The following is an 18,806-nucleotide window of genomic DNA, read 5'->3' on the forward strand; positions in this document are numbered from 1 at the left end:
CATTTGTAAAGCTAACTTTCGCTAAAGCCCTTGAAAATCACTGGTGGCAAGGAGCACAGTTCCTGGGTACATTATTTGAAGGTGATGCCTCCATTGAGAAAATAGGGACCAACTATGTGTTGTAGTTCTGTGATTAGAACTTCCAACATAATTGTTGTCTTGTAAAACCAGCCAGTTGGCATGTCCCAGTTTGGATGGTTGTGCCTGTAAATCTTCATTTGCTACTAGCAACTTCAGGTGGTGGTCTTGGGGACTATTAGAGGCTTCTGCAGCTTCAGAGAAAGAGGTGAAACAGGACGTGCCGCCCCTGGTGACAGCAAAAAACAAATTACCCAATGTTCTCACAAGAGCATTGGATTTCCAGGTTACTACTGTATGCTATGGTGATACTATCTTAATTAAACCACAGAGTTGAAATATTCTTTTATGTAAAGGCTTTGAAGAACTAAGTAGTTATAGAAATTGCAGCTATGCATCTCAACGTTTTTTAAAAAAACAACAACCACAGAAGGATATGTGTGCTGTTTCTTAATCTCTGATCACATGTTCTTTTTTTGTTCCAGCTATTAATGGGGTTTCATACCATCTTCAGGGGTTGCGGATGTTTAAGGATGAGAAGGTCCACTGGCATTTGATAAACATGGGTGGGCCAAAAGACATTCATGTTGTTAATTTCCACGGTCAGACATTCACAGAACAGGGAAGGGAAGATCATCAGCTTGGTGTCTACCCTCTTCTTCCTGGTAAATATAATCAGATGGATCCGTGTATTGTTGTCAGAAAATTAAAATTTTTATCAGAAATCCTAACGTATGCAGTGAAAATATAGCATGAGAATACATAGCCGGCAGTCTAAAGCTGAATACAGTGGTACCTCGGGTTACATACGCTTCAGGTTACAGACTCCGCTAACCCAGAAATAGTACCTCGGGTTAAGAACTTTGCTTCAGGATGAAAACAGAAATGGTGTTCTGGGGGCACGGCAGCAGCAGGAGGCCCCATTAGCTAAAGTGGTGCTTCAGGTTAAGAACAGTTTCAGGTTAAGAACGGACCTCCGGAACAAATTAAGTACTTAACCCAAGGTACCACTGTATCACTTAACCAAGAGCAACCAAAAAAACTAGATGTTTGTGAAAGTTCAGGAATCTTGCACCTGGTGTCTAATTCCTGTTAGTGCAGAATCATAAAAAACAGAGTAGGCTTTGGTTTAATATGATGCTGCTCTACTCATCTTCTGACCACATTTGCAGTTTAGGCATGCTTAACAAAAATGTGCATGCATTTCCTTTCTGCTTTTAAGGTTCATTTGGTACTGTTGAAATGAAACCGTCAGGAGCTGGCACATGGCTTTTAAAAACAGAAGTCGGTGAATATCAGGAAGCAGGAATGCAAGCCTCCTTTACTGTTATAGATACAGGTAACAGAGTTTAACCATATTGAATCTCACAAAACAAGGCACATAAGTGTATTTGCATGGTTAGGAAGCAGTGTGTGTGCAGTGGGACTTCAAGCTATTGCTAGTAAATTAGCATTGTGTTGTTTCCAATACAGTACTGGTCCAACTGTTAGGATTGTCCTAGTTGCATGTAGGACCCTGGCAGAGACACATGCCTGACTAGCATGTTCTCTCCCTCCTGGTTGATCGTTTGGGAGCTTCAAATGCTTTCTTCAGCCCGAACACCACAACGACTGATACCAAGAGGCATCAGCACACTTACGATTCTGCAGAGTACTTGCAGTTTGCATAACAGAACTCAGTAGCACAGCATTTTGGCTAATCTACGTTTATTTACATATAATACACTCGGAGCATTCTGACTTAGCTCCTTCCTCTTTCTCATCAGACAGCAAAAAGAGAAAGAACAAAGGACAATAGTCCCAATTCATGGAACACAGTAATACCAAAACATCCTGTCTCCGTCACTTCCCACACTGTGGAATGTAAACATACACCGTCATGTGATAGACAACAATCCCATGACTGCAAACACGGAGCAAGAATCCTAACAACTCAGAGTAGATGCACTGAAATTAATCAAGATGGCTTACTCAGGTCTATTAATTTCAGTGAGTCTATTTTGACAAAAACCTTGTTGGGTGCAACCCATTGTCACTGGGACAGGCCCTGATTGGTGGGTACTGGCAGAGTTTCCAGGGATGCTGGGATCATGTCTGCCATTTTCATGCTTTTTTTTTTTTTTTAAGTCTGGCTGTGTATTTTTTCCTTCCCATCCCAGACTAAGTGCACACAAGATGTAGCAATGGTGCATCTCCATCTCACCCCCAGGTGTAACCTAGGGTATAGGATTGCTCTGCCTACCACCAGAATTTATGTAGGGCTAATGCGTTTGATCCCTCTCAATAGGATGCAAGCTGCCCATGGGTCTAGCAAGTGGCATTATAAAAGACTCACAGATCAGTGCTTCGAACTACATAGGTAAGTTAAATTTCAAAGTGAAGGAATTTAAGTCGTTAAGTTGAATATGTTTTGTCTCTTTGCAGGTGATATACTTTAAATTCTAGCATCTAGCAATGGAACCACTACACAATAGACTACTGCTTTAATGAACACCCACATTCTGTGGTGGCCCAACATTAACACTTCCATTTTTCCCCATTGTGGTAGACATAAATTATCTTTCATGGTACCAAAATGGCCAGCACAAATGGGTAATATACTAACTAGCAGGCATGCAATATAACATACTGAATATAACGTGTTTGTTTAAATATTTTTATTTACAATATTTATAAATATTACAATATTGTAATCTTTAGAATATTACAACAACAACAACAACACATTTTTTCCAAATACAAACAATTGTGAATTGTCCTGGCATTTGTACAGACTCTTATGATGTATTATAATTATTATTCTAAAAAAATCTCCCCATTTTCCCCATATTTGTTAGTTTCTTACTAACCAATATTTAATTACTAATATATTAATCACATGATTAATATATTATATAAATATTTGCCACATATTGCAAAATGAAAATAGATTATGCTTGCCTCTGGCTGCTCTAATTTGACAGGTCGGTTTCTCAGCCGTTCAGTGTGGTTTGTGATCGTGTTTGGTTAGCAAGCAAAGACCTGATCTATAAATTGGTTCTGAAAATGCCATCTCAACCTGCGACTTGCCCTGCTGGTGATGAATTAGCAACAGCAATTTTTTCATTTGAAATGCATTAGAATGTGTTTGTTTTAGCAAGTTCTATACTGCTCCTAAGAGGGATGTGGGTGGCGCTGTGGTGTAAACCACTGAGCCTTGGGCTTGCCGATTGGAAGGTTGGCGGTTCAAATCCCCGTAATGGGGTGAGCTCCCGTTGTTTGGTCTCAGCTCCTGCCAACCTAGCAGTTCAAAAGCATGCCAAAAAGTGCAAGTAGATAAATAGGTACCGCTCCAGTGGGAATTTAAATGGCGTTTCCGTGTTCTGCTCTGGCCACATGACCCGGAAAACTGTCTGCGGACAAACACCAGCTCCCTCGGCCAGTAAAGCAAGATGAGCACCACAACCCCAGAGTCGTTCATGACTGGACTTACCTTTCCCTTGGACTGCTCCTAAGAGCAGGGTTTTTTAAAAAAATTCTCACTCACTATTTTGTTTACAGATTGCCAATGTATTATTGATAATGTTTAGTATCTTGTCCATTCTTGTCATGAATGAATCAGTCAATTCAAACGTGTTTCCATCAAAAATGCAAGGAGCATGCAAAAAAGGATAGTAAAGACCTTGGCTGTTCTGTTGGGTTAGGATGTGTTAGTGTATTGTAGTTTGTAATGGGATTCAATAGCTTTTATTTATTGTTAATAATGTAGTTTACAACCACTAAACTGCTTTTTTGAAACAATTGTTCTGAAAACTGGCATCGTTTAAGCTTTTCAGTTTCCTTTTGCAATACATTTTCTGTTTGGTCTTACCCAGGATACTGGGAGCCTAAACTGGCAAGATTAAATAATGATGGAAAATACAATGCTTGGAGCGCTGGGAAGAACGAAAGTGAACTTCCCTGGATCCAGGTATGATTTGATCACAGAAACAGTTTTATGAGTATAGATTTGAAGTAACCTGATTTTTTAAAAATGCTGAGTTGAAGGTATGATGGCCTGTGTGGGTAAAAGAACCGAATTCGAATATCCTTTATTAGGCATAGCAAACCACACATTATCAAACAGACACCGTATACAAATTGTGCAAAATACAAGCTCAACATAACAAGGTTTGTCCCCATCAGATCTTTAACTCCAGAGAAAATCAATTTGCATAAATAATACAATACATCACTACCACATCACCAATCAATTAAGAACCACTAAATCTCTTTATAATGGCCCAGTCTTTCTACATGGACAGCACTCAGAAATTCAGCCACTATTAAAGTAATTTGATCATTCCTGTCTGAGAGCAGGTCCTGAACCGTTGGTAGCATAGAATTGAGCCTGTTGAGTTGTAAGGACTCTAATAATTGTCTTCTGGCATAAATGCCAAAATCACAAGAAAAGAAAATATGCTCCAAAGTATCAGGTTCCTGTTTACTACATTTGCAGAGACGCTCTGATTCTGGGAGAGCTAAATATCTTCCTCTTACTATCATCGAGGGAAACATATTAAATCTGGCTAACATAAACAGCCTGCACAATTCATGATTCTTCAGATTTGTCATGTATCCCTTTTGGAAATCTCTACACAAAGGGAGATTTAAATAGAGAGGAGACCAAGTGCTGTGCTTTGCAACCTCAAGAGTGGAGAGAACGCTTTTTTCTGAAAAATTCTTCCTGATAATTTCCCAAGTATCTTTGGGGTCAGAATTTTCAAGGGTAAAAGAACTAATAGTCTAGACATCAGAAGGTACTTTAGCTTTGAACTTCTGGAATAGCCTGATGGATAAAGTTGCAGGCCAAAGAGCATTGTTGTACTTGATACAGAGTAGGATACATTCATTAAAATTCTCTTGTGACTGCAAAAATGGGAAATGTTGGGAAATGTTCAGAAAAGAGCATGCAATATGATTAAGGAGCTGGAACAACTCCCCTATGAGAAGAGGTGCCAACAATTGGGCCTTTTCAGGTTAAATAAAAAGCAGAGTGAGGGGTGGGGCATGACAGAGGTCTATAATGCATGGTGTGGAGAATGTGGTGAAATTTTCTCTCATTATACCAGAACTCACAGGACTGTATAATAAAGCTAAATGATGGAAGAATCAGGACAGACCAAATAAATTACATTTTCATGCAAAGCTAAACTCTGGAATTCACTTTCAGAAATTGTAGAGCCACCACCAACTTGGATGGCTTTATAAGAGGATTAAACAAATGTTCCATCACTACTATCCAGGACATTATGCCTCTGAATACCAGTTCCTAGGAGTTACAAATGTGGGGAGCGCTGTCGCATTCCAGTGCTTCTTGTGGGCTTCCTACAGGCATCTGGCTGGCCTGTGAGAACAGGACACTGGACTTTGATGGGCTTGTTCTTAAATTTGTGGGGCTCTAAATAAATTCATATTCTTCCATTTGAGACTGTTGGGGTCATATTTTGCTTTTATGAGCTTTGGAAAGCTTATACCTTCCCTCTTCTTTGAAGGTATCAGGGGCAGCTTCAATCTGAGATGAGATGCTGGGTGATGTGGATTTGTATCAATATAATCTGATGGATTGCCATGTTTGGTGTCAGGCCAAATTGCCTAAAGATGCCTGGCTAGGCCTGTGTGGCTTCTTGACAGTCTTGTGTGAGTCATCTGGTGGCCCAATAGGTTGTTTGTGATGAGATAACAATCAGTGGGTTAAAAGTTGTTTGGGTCTGGGAATAGGGGATTGAGCTATAGGCCCTGTGATCACGTCTGTAATCTTCTCAACTCTGCAGTTCTGTGTCAGCTTTGAAAAAGAAAATACTAAGCCTATTGTAGTGGCTACGAATGTTTTGGAACATTTTTCTGAAGTTCATGGCTGAGACAGAGAGAGATTTGAGGTCCATCTGAGGGCTTGCGTGTACTTAGGGCAATAGTTAACTTTTGGGCACACTTCTGCTTCATCAGCTAGGGTAGAAAGGTCACTTAATACTGTTTGTTTGAATTCTGAATATCTAGAGAAAGGGCTTTTGTATTGGTAAATAGTACCACTACTGAAAGAACAAAAGACAATGCCCCCAGAACTTAGAAGAAAAATATGATTTTAAAGGAAAATATGACCTATCAACAAAAGGGTCGTTTTCTACTTCTGACTTGCTCTCTGTTTGCCCCTTGCTACAAAATGGTTCATGGCCTTCAGCAGATCTTTGCTGTATCCAGTTATATATTCCAATCATGCAGATGCCAAATGTTTTTACATTTTTGGGATGGGTTTTTTGTCCTACGTGAGATTCTTGATTTTACTTATTTCAAGTGCCCCAAATTGCTTAACTCTAAAGTAGGACTACATAACCTTCTATGGAAATGTACCTTGCTCTTAAAAAGTCTTGTTTTAGCCATCCTAGGCAAGTAGTTTATTGAAGCACTAGTGCAGGTATGGCCAAACTTGGCCCTCCAGATGTTTTGGGACTACAATTCCCATCTTCCCTGACCACTGGTCCTGTTAACTAGGGATGATGGGAGTTGTAGTCCTAAAACATCTGGAGGGCCAAGTTTGGCCATGCCTGCCTAGTGGAACTGCCTTCTGTGGTGGATGTCCTGTATTCTGTATGCACTGATGGGAAATGAAGCAGTGTGACTGCCCCAAAACATTTGCTGGCACAAATAGTATCAAAGGTGGGATTGTGTATGATTTCCCCAATAGGATAATGAGCACCAAGGTTGACGAGGACAGCAGCGGGGAGCTGGTACAAATTACTGGGACCCAGTGGTCTGGAAGGGGCCCCAGATCCTAACTATCTTGCATATGTTTTTGTCTTTCTCAGTAGCATCATTACAGAAAGAAAAACAATAAAGCTGCATATTATATGAAAAAATGAACATTGAAAAATAAAAATAAACTGGCTGAGTCACAACATACACATAGAACTACAGTAGTCATATACCATGGAGTTTTATGTGTGCATGTGCCAAAATCACACTTGTCTTTCTCACAAAGAGGATACCTTTCCAATGAAACTGCACTTATATGGATCTACTGTTTTGCTCCTGTATAGGTGGACCTAGAAAAGCAGGTTCTAATCACAGGCATTCAGACCCAAGGAGCCAAGCAGTTAATGCGTTCCTTGTATACAATGGAGTACGTCATTGCCTACAGCAAAGATGGAAGAAAATGGGTTGCTTTTAAAGGGAATCACTTAGGGGCACAGAAGGTGTGTATATTTTACTGTACTTGTCCCTGTTTTCCACTTGGGGGAAAAAAGGCAGCAGGCATTGAAGTTTTTGCTCAAGGGATAATATAGATTAATATAAAGAGAGCCAATGTGCTGCAGTTGTTACTGTTAGACTCCTGGACTATGACAAAGGAGATCAGGGTTCAAATTTCCACTCAGCCGTGAAGCTCACTGGGTGACCTTGGGCCAGTCTTGCAGCCTAATCTACTTTACAGTGTTCTGAGGATAGCTTTTCCCCTTCCTTGCTCCACCTTCAACCCCAGGACCCTTTATAAGAGACCTGTTCTGCTACATTACTAATCTGATTATAGATTAGTAATTCTTTATTGTAATTGATAAGTGCAGACTGTTAAATTATTATTTGCTGATGTTTAATTTTACTGTTTACTGTTGGATGGGCGGGGTTGGATGGGTTTACAGCCAGATGGGTGGGTATAAATAATACATTATTATTATTATTATTATTATTATTATTATTATTGATTATTGAATATTGCTTTATTTTATATAAATTGTTTATTTTAAAGTTATTGTGACTTTTTGTATAGGATCAGATTGTTACTATTAATGTTTGATATTTTATTATTTTTATGTGTGTTGGAATATGGGTGGGCTAATAATAATAATAATTTATTTTATTTTATTTTAACACCATTGTTAAAATATCTGCACTGGCTGTGCATCTACTTCAGAGTCTGCTTGCTTTAATTTAGGTCTAGAGTACCATAGGAATTGCCTAAACCCTAATATCCCAGCTTGATCACTGAGAACATTTGCAGGAGCTCCACTTGAGATGGCAAGGCTCATTTGACATCAGCACGAAATATATCCTTTAGTTTGATCAGCCTAGTCCTGTGGAATGCTCTGCCAGTAGGGATTCAGCAGGCACCTTTAGTTTCAACCTTTAAATGCCTGTTGAAAACTTTTCTGTGCTGCTAGGCTTGTGCAGGTAATTAAGAAAAAGTTAGCTGATAGTCTCTGATTTTAAATTTTTACATGTCTTATTGCATATAGGTATTACTGCAAATCACGTTGATTTTTAAAAATAATATAGCAGTATAGAAATAAATAAAAATTTAAAAATCACAATGAGACAGAGAACCAAGTATGCCATCTTGAGCTCCTTGAAGGAAAGGTGGGATGTAAACGTAATAATAAATAAATATGAGAATACAACTGTTAAACTTATATGAATACTAGATGCCAGTGCTAAACATATATGACCACATGCAAGTAACCTTTTCCACATGTAGCCCATGAGGATATAAATGTGTATCTCCATACATATTGCAATTCTCATCCAGTCCCCACTGAACTGGCTGGGTGCATCTTCTGAAACACATCTCCACCTAGAGAGCCACCATTTATTATGCATGGTTAACTGGAATAAAAATTGGTTCAGGGCTATTATGGTCCATCTTTTTTAGCCCGAGAAATTGTATAGAAATCCTGTCCTCCCTTAAGGAGGGCACATGTTGTGGTGAGACCTGGAAACCGATCCCCTGTGTTGTGGGTGGGCAAGATTCGTCAGCCACAACACCTGATTGGTAGGCCCCTCATAGCTAAGGTGCAATCTGGCCAATGGGACACAGTCCAAACGGTTCGAGGGACCTATTTATACCTATGCACGTGACCCAGAGCTTCTTCTTTCAGCTTGTGCATTCGGAACACCACCTCTCCCTACTTTTAGGGCTTTTGCGTTTGACCTTGCTATGCCGTCGTGTGTCATGTGTCATTGGGACAGGGGCATGGCAGGAATTTCCCCCACTTGGCTATTGGCTGTTGCCATTTGGGTTTCGCCTGCTGTGTAACAAATCGTCACAACTTGTAGGGTTGCGGATAGGCTCTGGTTTAGGTGATAGGGATGGGAGAACGCTCTGCCATCCCTATGTGAAGGGTATTCCATAAAAGGAATCCAGGGACTCAAATGGTTTGGTCAAGCCCTCAGAGGGGGTTGTGCCCGTGTCTGAGTCCAGGGGAACATGTGGGTGGCAGACATAGTCCGTTCCTGACTTTTCGCTTATCCAGGTGTTCTCCCTTGGCTGACCTATGCTGGAACTCTGGGTCAGCGCTACCTGCATGGCAGGGAGCTAGTCGAACCAGAGCCTATGCAACCACTCACTTTCTGTAATCAATAAAGTTGTGGCCTAAATTCTGCCAAAAACCAAAACTAAAATTTGAGTCAAGTGTGAATTTATTTAGGGGGGAGGTTTCTGGGTCTGAACAGGCAAATGGGCAGAATCCATGTAAGAAAATATACGTGAGATACTTCACTGGGACTGCATCCATTAACAAATACTGTAGAGTTGCTTACAGAGCTCTTTTGTTTCCACTAGGTTTTTGAAGGCAATTCAGATGCCCATGGAATAAAAGAAAACCTCATTGACCCTCCTCTTGTTGCTAGGTATATTAGGGTGTATCCAACCAAGTTCTATAACAGGCCTACTCTTCGTATGGAACTCCTGGGTTGTGATACAGAAGGTAAGACCTGCACCCTGCAGCTGAGGCCTTTCTATGTGTACATCTTTCCTGTAAACCATACTGTTGCTTAGGAGATCTAACCAGGATGTGTCCATATTTTTTATGATAGATTGCTTTATGCCGTTGGGAATTGAAAGTGCGGCTATCAAGAATGTGCAAATTACAGCCTCTTCTTATAAGAAGACTTGGTTGGGTTCATGGGAGCCATCTCTTGCCCGCCTCAATCTCAAAGGGAAGATGAATGCCTGGCAAGCAAAGGTAAAGACGAAAGCTGCAAAATCGAAGCTTCTGCAGTTGTTTATTTTTTTAATAATGTAGAAGTAGAGTAAAAATGAAATAATCAGGGTGGCGCACAAGCTAACCATCATATTAAAATAGCATATAAAGATATCAACAGAAAAAGAGGAAAGAAGTTAGCGCTAGCGCTAGTGAATGAACTCCGTTAAAAAAAACCCAAAAACCTGTAGTCATTGGATCTACTCCAGTGTACACAGGATCAGCAGCTGTAATGCCTGCAGGTGATATCCTTGATTAGTATATACACTTAACCCTGGAATACTGAGCTTATTAAGACTTACTTCTGAGCAGACATATATGGAATTGTGCTTGAATGAAGTGTTGGTTATTTAGCTTTACATTTTTTATTGCTTTCTTTTAACAACTATGTTTTATTTTCTTTGAATTACTTCCACTTTACAAATTATTTTGATTGTAGGTCAACTAATACATATAATTAAATAAAGAATACATGGAAGGATGCTAAACACTTGGCTATTTTAGAGTCCTTCCAGTGTTCAGTGACCTTGTGCACTTCTGTAGAACTCAGTTAAAGATTTGCATGTATTGGATATTCACCAGTGAACTTGCACAACTTAGTGTTATTATTGTTCTCATTAATTTTACAGTCCAACAACAACCAACAATGGCTGCAGATTGATCTCCTTCAACCTAAGAAGATAACAGGCATCATAACACAAGGAGCTAAATCAATGTACAGTGAAATGTATGTGAAGACATTTTCCATCCTCTACAGCGATGATGGTTCAGTGTGGAAGCCTTACATGAATGATTCAACTTCCATGGTAAAGGTATCAGTTCTTCCTCTCCCTCCCTATTTATTATTTTCGTTTATGCTAAGCATTAAAAATGTTGGCCACTCCCCCCTACTATTGAGGTCTCCTTTAACAGTCTTGATTTGCCAGGTTTGACTCAGTGACTCTATACTGCCAAATCATTTTGCTTCACCAAGGATTTAAAAGACGCCTGCTTCTTGGGAGAAGGGCAATGACAAGCCTAGACAGCATCTTGAGAAGTAGAGACATCACCTTGCCAACAAAGGTCCGTATAGTTAAAGCTATGGTTTTCCCAGTAGTGATGTATGGAAGTGAGAGCTGGACCATAAAGAAGGCTGATCGCCGAAGAATTGATGCTTTTGAATTATGGTGCTGGAGGAGACTCTTGAGAGTCCCATGGACTGCAAGAAGATCAAACCTCTCCATTCTGAAGGAAATCAGCCCTGAGTGCTCACTGGAAGGACAGATTGTGAAGCTGAGGCTCCAGTACTTTGGCCACCTCATGAGAAGAGAAGACTCCCTGGAGAAGACCCTGATGTTGGGAAAGATGGAGGGCACAAGGAGAAGGGGGCGACAGAGGACGAGATGGTTGGATAGTGTTTTCGAGGTTACCAGCATGAGTCTGACCAAGCTGCGGGGAGCAGTGGAGGACAGGAGTGCCTGGCGTTCTCTGGTCCATGGGGTCACGAAGAGTCGGACACGACTAAACGACTAAACAACAACAACAAGGATTTAGAGTTCTTACAAGCAATATAGCGACCAGTGATCATTAGATATGGCTTGTGTAACGTGGAATAAAATACTGGAGCTACCTTTTTATTGTAAAGATCAAAAGCTAGAGGCCTTAGGTCCAAATTCTAATGTGTAGCAGATCCCCCCCACACCACTGTGGGGAATGGAACTTGGGAAGATCTCTGCCTGAGAACTTAGGGAATCATAATTGGTACAGTGTTTGCCGTGGACTCAAAGGATGGCCCAATGGCCTGACACATAAGGGACTGCACAGGTTTATATGAACTTAGATATTATGTGCCATTGTGGGAATATGAGTTAGTCCAACCTTTTGTCTATTCATTCTGCACTTTTGTCCACTCATTTTGTTATGCTTGTTTTCAGGTGTTCACAGGCAACAGTAACAGTGGTGGCCTAGTCAAGAACTACTTCAGGCCACCGATATTTTCCCGATTCCTTCGTGTCGTTCCAAAAACATGGAATCTGAGTATTGTACTTCGGATAGAACTCTTTGGTTGTGATGTGTTTTAGGGGCTGAACAGAAGACTGTCATACTGAAAGCCCCACAACCTTTAAGCTTGCTGATACCAGATGTTGTAAAAGGGGAAACCAGAACAAAAAACTCTTTTAGAGTGATTATGGTGTGCGTATCCAAAGCACTTTAAGCTGTGGATTGGAATAGCTTTGAAAATTCAATTAAAAGACATTCATACCTATTTAAGTACTGTGAATGCATAAGATAAACAAACAATTGTATTTTCCATTACCACTGTGAATAGATACCTTAATGTATTACCATCATTGCCTTTGCCTTCTTCTGCACTTCCTACCTTCCCTCTTCCATGCTCAGAACAGCATGCTTAAACCAGATAGTAAGAGCAGGAATGAGCAGTGGGGTCAGGAGTCTCTGATCCATGAGCTGTCAGCAGATGTATGAGCTTTGTTTACCAAAGGATTCTGAAGAGCCATTCATTCAGGGGAGGTTAGTTGGTCATGTTCTAATTCAGGAGTCACCAACATTTGTAGGCCTGAAGGCACATTTGGATTTTTGAGACCGTGCTATCAGCATCACCCACTTTTCATTTCTCCTCTGCGGATCACACCCCACCTCCATGAGAGACAGAAAGATAGTGCATATATTTCCCTTACTATGGGACCTGGATAGAAGTTGGATCTAGCAGAATTAATTTCAGCCTTGGAAAGGGCATAGAGCTGAAAGAGAAGTGGGGAATAGTGTTGCTCTTTCAACTTCCTCCCTAAGGAGAGGAAAGGTAAGCACCCTTATGGCCAAGGAGACAGCTCAGAGGGGGCACCTGGGCAAGACCTTAGGAGCTCCACTACAGCCACAGGTGCCACGTTGGTAACTCCTGTTCTGATTCTTCACAAAAGCCATCCCTGCTGCTGCTGATAAATGAATATTCACAACATTTGTCAGTATAACTGATCTAAGTAGACAAACACCGCCATTGGTTCTACATTATCTCAGATGAGTTCCAAAGCGAAAAGGGCAGTTCCCAAAGATAAGTAGGAAATCATAGAATTGTAGAGTTCTGTGATTTTCTGCATATCAGCTAGATGTTTGTGCTTCCAACAATTATTGACTTCATTGTATGTGGGGAAAGCGTTTAAAAGAACTTACACCACATATTAGAGAATGATTTAAGATGAGTAGAAATTGTTATGTAAGGTATGTATCCAAATGCACAGTCATGTATTTTGCTAACTATCTATGGTTAGGTCTTCCTTCCATGACTTTGGAGGTAGATTAACACTGAAATTCATAAGCGGGTGGTAAATCTTTCTGCAAGATGCTTAACACTTTTTCAGGATCTATTTCATGATGTTATTCATATTTTCTGAATAAAATGCAAAACAATGCATATCTAATGTGTAAAAAGCACACTTGGTGGCAGCTCCCGTTTATTCCAACAATTTAAAAATCACTGATCTGGAAGACCTTTGGACTGTTACTAAGAGGCAAAGAAAATGTGCTGTATTCTTATTTCTGTATAACAAAACTGACACTGTATGAGGGGAAATGCTAGGAAGGAATTGGTTCAAAAACACTAAAATCATGGCTCAGCCCGTGTGGTGCAATGAGTAAAGTTTGCAGCCTGGGTGCAGGAACTTAAGTTCAGATCCCATCATCTCTGAATACTGGTCATACTTGCTGCTGGATGGGATTTGGAGTCCAGCACAATCTGGAGGCGGCACAGATTCCCCATCCTTCACCCATGGATAGCAAATGCTGTTTCATTCTTTCCTGCTGTGGAACAAAGGCCCAAACTATATATGATGTAGGAGACATTTACTTCTTTTTAAAGTATAAAATCAACTGGGGAAGGGCCTGAACAGGATCCAGTCACTGGTGCTATTGGAGGCATGTGGCTCCATTCCCCTACACTGTTTCCCCAACTAAAATAAATTATCGCAAAGCTGCTATTAGTTCTAGTTGAGGAGTGGGGAAGCCCCCACATGGGCTAACATCAATTTAGAAGTGGGGAGCAATTTCTATAAGGCAAATGGTAGTGGGGGAAAGGGTTAAACCTTGATCAATTTCAGCCTACATCTGCTTTGAATGAAATAAAAAGAATTTTGAGAAATCTCACCATGACTTTCATGCAATTTGGCCCAAAGTCATAGAAAACTGGATAAGTGCTTAATTAGATCTAATCTGAGGCGATGGTTTGTTTTTGTTTTTTTTTAAATCTGAAGTTTTTGCCAAGCTGACTATGCTAGATGCATCTGATTCACTTTATCAAGCATGTTAAATTTTTAACAAATCATTCATTGTTGTTATTTCTTATAACTGTGAAGGATGAGTTTACTTCAAAGCATCTGACTCAAACTCTGGGTTGCAACATTATTATGTTTTTCTGTTCAGAGTTCCTGCACACAGCCAGCTCATATGCTTACCATATGAATATTATTCTTCCTGTATTCATTGTACTTTATTTAAACTGGATTTTATTTTCCATTTCACTTTTGGCAAATAACATTGTATTGGTCTTAAACAATCAGCTATGATCCTAAGCTTAGCCTCTGACATCCAGCTATTTGTAGGGGTGTTGCACAAACATGAGTACATGGATATACTGGGTCGCCTGCCTTTACCAATGCAGATAACTCAGGTTGACACAGCAGAGAGAAATCCAAGGATGCAAGGAAGAGAAACCTGCAAAAGTAAAGAAAGGAGCCTACAGCTCAGCTTTGTTGTATCTGTGTGGTCCATGAACACACCTTGGCAAAATAATTTCATTGCAATGTCTTCGCTCCCATAAAATATGCTAATGAAAACGAAGCAAGCTTTTCATATATTTTCTTTAATCCTTCCTCATAGTAGCAAGGATGATTTGGCTAAAAATAGTTTCATTTCACAGGTGAGAAATTGAGTTTGAGACCTACCTACAACACAATTCTATCAGACTTTTAGAAGACATCTGAAGGCAGCCCTGTTTAGGGAAGCTTTTAATGTTTCATGCATTACTGTATTTGAATATTTTGTTGGAAGCTGCCCAGAGTGGCTGGGAAAGCCCAGGCAAATGGGTGGGGTATAATTATTATTATTATTATTACTATTATTATATTCATGTTTACTTGGAAATCCCACAGTATTCAGTTGCCAACATCCAGGTAGCTCAATATTTGCATGATAATTTTAATACAAATAACTTTAGTACTTTATAATTAATGCAATATTGTATCATTGATTATTCTGTTTAGAATTTATGTAGCTTAACTCAGGCCAGCATTTTAAACTTTCTAATAGTGTACCCCGTTAGCTCACATCTTAATTAAATCAGAAGCTCTTTACAATACAGGTACACTATAACCAGGAAATATTATTTTCCCTTTCTGTCTGTTGGCCCTGTCTTTTGCAATACATTCAGCTGATCTTATGTGGAATAAGGTGATTCCTGGGTGACTACAGCTGAAATTTCAAAAGACCATGCTTAGTCATTAGGCAGAAACAGTCTCGTGTATGATGCTTGCTACAACATGCTTTGAGAGCGCCTTCAGCAATAACTGAAACTGGTTTACTCTGGTGAAATAGATAGGTTCTGAGGTGACTTCACTCTGACTTTGTACTTCATGCAAAATTCAACTGAGAGAGGGATCCAAATTATGTTATTAGGTTGATGAAGACTCAGGCCCCTCAAAGTTTCAGAGGGGAGAAGCTCCTTACATGATGTGTCTAGACTGAAGTCTTGTTCTAGAAGTATAGACTAATCTAGGCAGGACACAGAAGCAGCCCTGTTTCCTGAGCCCTTTCCACTCCCTGGAGCAGGGCCTTTTAAAGCCCCCAAGAGTCCTGGGGGGGGGGGTGTACATTCATTTGAGAGGCTCTCAGGAAGAATGTACTGTTTGTCAATATCAATGTGGTCCCTCTGTGTATGAGACCTGGGCCTATCCTGAATATTGTGGACATTTCCCTTAATATAGAGCAAAGGCTATTTTTAGATCTGACCTTGGATCAGGGTAAAACTCATGAAACTCAATAACAGAAGTTCAGTTGAAGTTCAGCAAGGAAAGAGAAAGGATACTGTTGAGTGTACAGAAGGGAAGCCTTGTGGCTAGTAACCTAGTACACTAATTCTCAAGGATTCCTCCTGCTATTTCTAGATCTGGATAGCAATCAATTGTGACAACACAGATTCAAAAATAATGTGTCAGATCAATGGGTCCTAAACCACAAAATGATAGGCAAAACAGTCATGAGAACTGGTAGTGGTTGTGACACCATATTATTCAGAGCCTCTTTGTTTTTGAAAGTTCATATAACAATTGCATCACCTAAAATTCATGTCAGCTGCAGCCACAAGGTCAGATGCTTAATTAAGGCGCAGCTTTTTATCTAATTAATATGTGTGTGAGAGAGATACTTTAAAGGATACACAGAACAACAATATCCTTGATAAAATAAAATAACCTAGTTGTACTCAGAGTAGACCCACTGAAGTTAATGGACATTCATTTTTTTATCAGTTATATACCACTTTATCTTCAAAGGAGCCAAAGGTGGTGTACATTGTTGTCCCTTCCCCATTTTAATCTCACAATAACCCTGTGAGGTAGGTTAGGCTGAGAGAGTGACTGGCCCAAGGTGACTGAGTGATGTGCCCATCATTAGGGTTTATTAGGGTCTACTCTGAGTAGGACTTAGTGGAATACAACCTAGAATAAGAAGATATCCCGCCTTTCACTCCCCTTAAGGAGTCTCAGAGCAGCTAATAATCTCCTTTCCCTTCCTCCCTCACAACAAACTGTGAGGTGAGTGAGGCTGAGAGACTTCAGAGAAGTGTGATTAGCCAAGGTCACCCAGCAGCTGCATGTGGAGGAGCGGGGAAGCAAACCCAGTTCACCAGATTACGAGTCCACTGCTCTTAACCACTACACCATGCTGGCTCCTATTGTAAGAGAGCACAGATGCTGGGTCTAGTGGGGTCTGAACTTGGGTCTATATACTTTCACACATTACCAACTACTTACTTACACAAGTGCTTCCCATGCCAGCTTCTAGCAGTTTCCATGTCAAGAAGTTTGCCTTGGTTTCTAATGTCTAATCAACATTGGATCATACACAGCAACCTTTCCACCAATGTTCCAGCACCATCTTTCATTCAGATGGTTCAAAACTGACTCTGGATATTACTGATGGTGACTTTTGACCAACTGGATCCGAGAGTCAAATATGTAGCCTAAGGAAAGACACTTGCAGAATCTGCAAAATCCCATGGCCTGAGATGCTCTCTCAGGAACCATAGGATTCCACCCTTATACATGGACATAACCATGATTTTTGTTGGGGGGAGGAGAAAGGCCTTTTGTTGGTGGGGGAGAACCCCAGTTAGCTATGTATTTCTATTGATTTGCATTGATTTATGGGGGGGGGCAGCTGCCCCTCCCTGCCCACCCTTGACTACGCCCATTCCCTTATATAAATGACTTGTGAACCGCCCTGTGATTCTCGGATGAAGAGAGGTATTGTGATAATAACAATATTTAAAAATTGAAAAATCACTTAGAAGCATCATTTTTGTTGTTTAGTTGTTTAGTCGTGTCCGACTCTTCGTGACCCCATGGACCAGAGCACACCAGGCACTTCTGTCTTTCACTGCCTCCTGCAGTTTGGTCAAACTCATGCTGGTAGCTTCGAGAACACTGTCCAACCATCTTGTCCTGTTGTCCCCTTCTCCTTGTGCCCTCCATCTTTCCCAACATCAGGGTATTTTCCAGGGAATCTTCTCTTCTCATGAGGTGGCCAAAGTATTGGAGCCTCAGCTTTAGGATCTGTCCTTCCAGTGAGTACTCAGGGCTGATTTCCTTAAGAATGGATAGGTTTGATCTTACTGCAGTCCATGGGACTCTCAAGAGTCTCCTCCAGCACCATAATTCAAAAGCATCAATTCTTCAGTGATCAGCCTTCTTTAAGGTCCAGCTCTCACTTCCATACATCACTACAGTGGTACCTCGGGTTAAGTACTTAATTCGTTCAGGAGGTCCATACTTAACCTGAAACTGTTCTTAACCTGAAGACCACTTTAGCTAATGGGGCCTCCCGCTGCCGCGTGCCGCCGGAGCACAATTTCTGTTCTCATCCTGAAGCAAAGTTCTTAACCTGAGGTACTATTTCTGGGTTAGCGGAGTCTGTAATCTGAAACGTCTGTAACATGAAATGTATGTAACCCGAGGTACCATTGTACTGGGAAAACCATATCTATGCCTGTTGTCTTTGTCCATGGAGTTTTCTTGGCAGGGATACTGGAGTGGCTTGCCGGTTCCTGCTCCAGGTGGATCACGTTTGGTCAAAACTCTCCATCTTTGGTGGCCCTGCACGACGTAGGTCATAGCTTCTTTGAGTTATTCAAGCCCCTTCGCCACGGCAAGGCATATGTTTATTAAAAAAAAACAGAGCCCAGTGTATCTATGTGTGAGTGGTGTGGGGACACCCGCAAGCCACACCTCTCAGGTTGCAGCAAAGGTGCAGTTCTTTAAATTCCAATTCAACGACCGCCTCCTGAGCATTGCACTTCTTTACAACGCTCCGCGGGGGCGAACGGACATTTCCGTCCCCCGCTCCCACTACCAGAAAAAAAACCCCGAACCGACACCGGAAGTTGCGGGGCGTGCCTCCCGCGCGCGCTACTGCGCAGGGCCAAGGTGCCTTTGGCGCTCAGCCGCGTGGGCAGCGGCGCAGATTTGTGCGAGCCGA

General features: G+C 41.0%; 2 protein-coding genes across 2 annotated transcripts in view; one reads left to right on the forward strand and one right to left on the reverse strand.

Moving 5' to 3' along the window:
* Window positions 1-13,493, forward strand: part of F5 (coagulation factor V) — a 40,278-nt gene extending 26,785 nt beyond the window's left edge. Inside the window, exons 17-25 of the mRNA XM_079973254.1 lie at window positions 564-743; window positions 1,301-1,417; window positions 2,366-2,437; window positions 3,933-4,027; window positions 7,131-7,286; window positions 9,644-9,788; window positions 9,898-10,046; window positions 10,694-10,876; window positions 11,978-13,493. Coding sequence (XP_079829380.1) covers window positions 564-743; window positions 1,301-1,417; window positions 2,366-2,437; window positions 3,933-4,027; window positions 7,131-7,286; window positions 9,644-9,788; window positions 9,898-10,046; window positions 10,694-10,876; window positions 11,978-12,124 — 1,244 coding nt within the window. The 3' untranslated portion in view covers window positions 12,125-13,493. The remainder of the gene's footprint in view (window positions 1-563; window positions 744-1,300; window positions 1,418-2,365; window positions 2,438-3,932; window positions 4,028-7,130; window positions 7,287-9,643; window positions 9,789-9,897; window positions 10,047-10,693; window positions 10,877-11,977) is intronic.
* The window catches only part of SLC35A5 (solute carrier family 35 member A5), a 340,246-nt gene that overhangs the window by 63,353 nt on the left and 258,087 nt on the right, over window positions 1-18,806 (reverse strand). The gene's annotated exons all lie outside the window — the stretch shown is intronic.

The sequence above is a fragment of the Podarcis cretensis genome (genome assembly GCF_951804945.1).
Source record: "Podarcis cretensis genome assembly, chromosome: 4".
NCBI classification, from domain to species: Eukaryota; Metazoa; Chordata; class Lepidosauria; order Squamata; family Lacertidae; genus Podarcis; species Podarcis cretensis.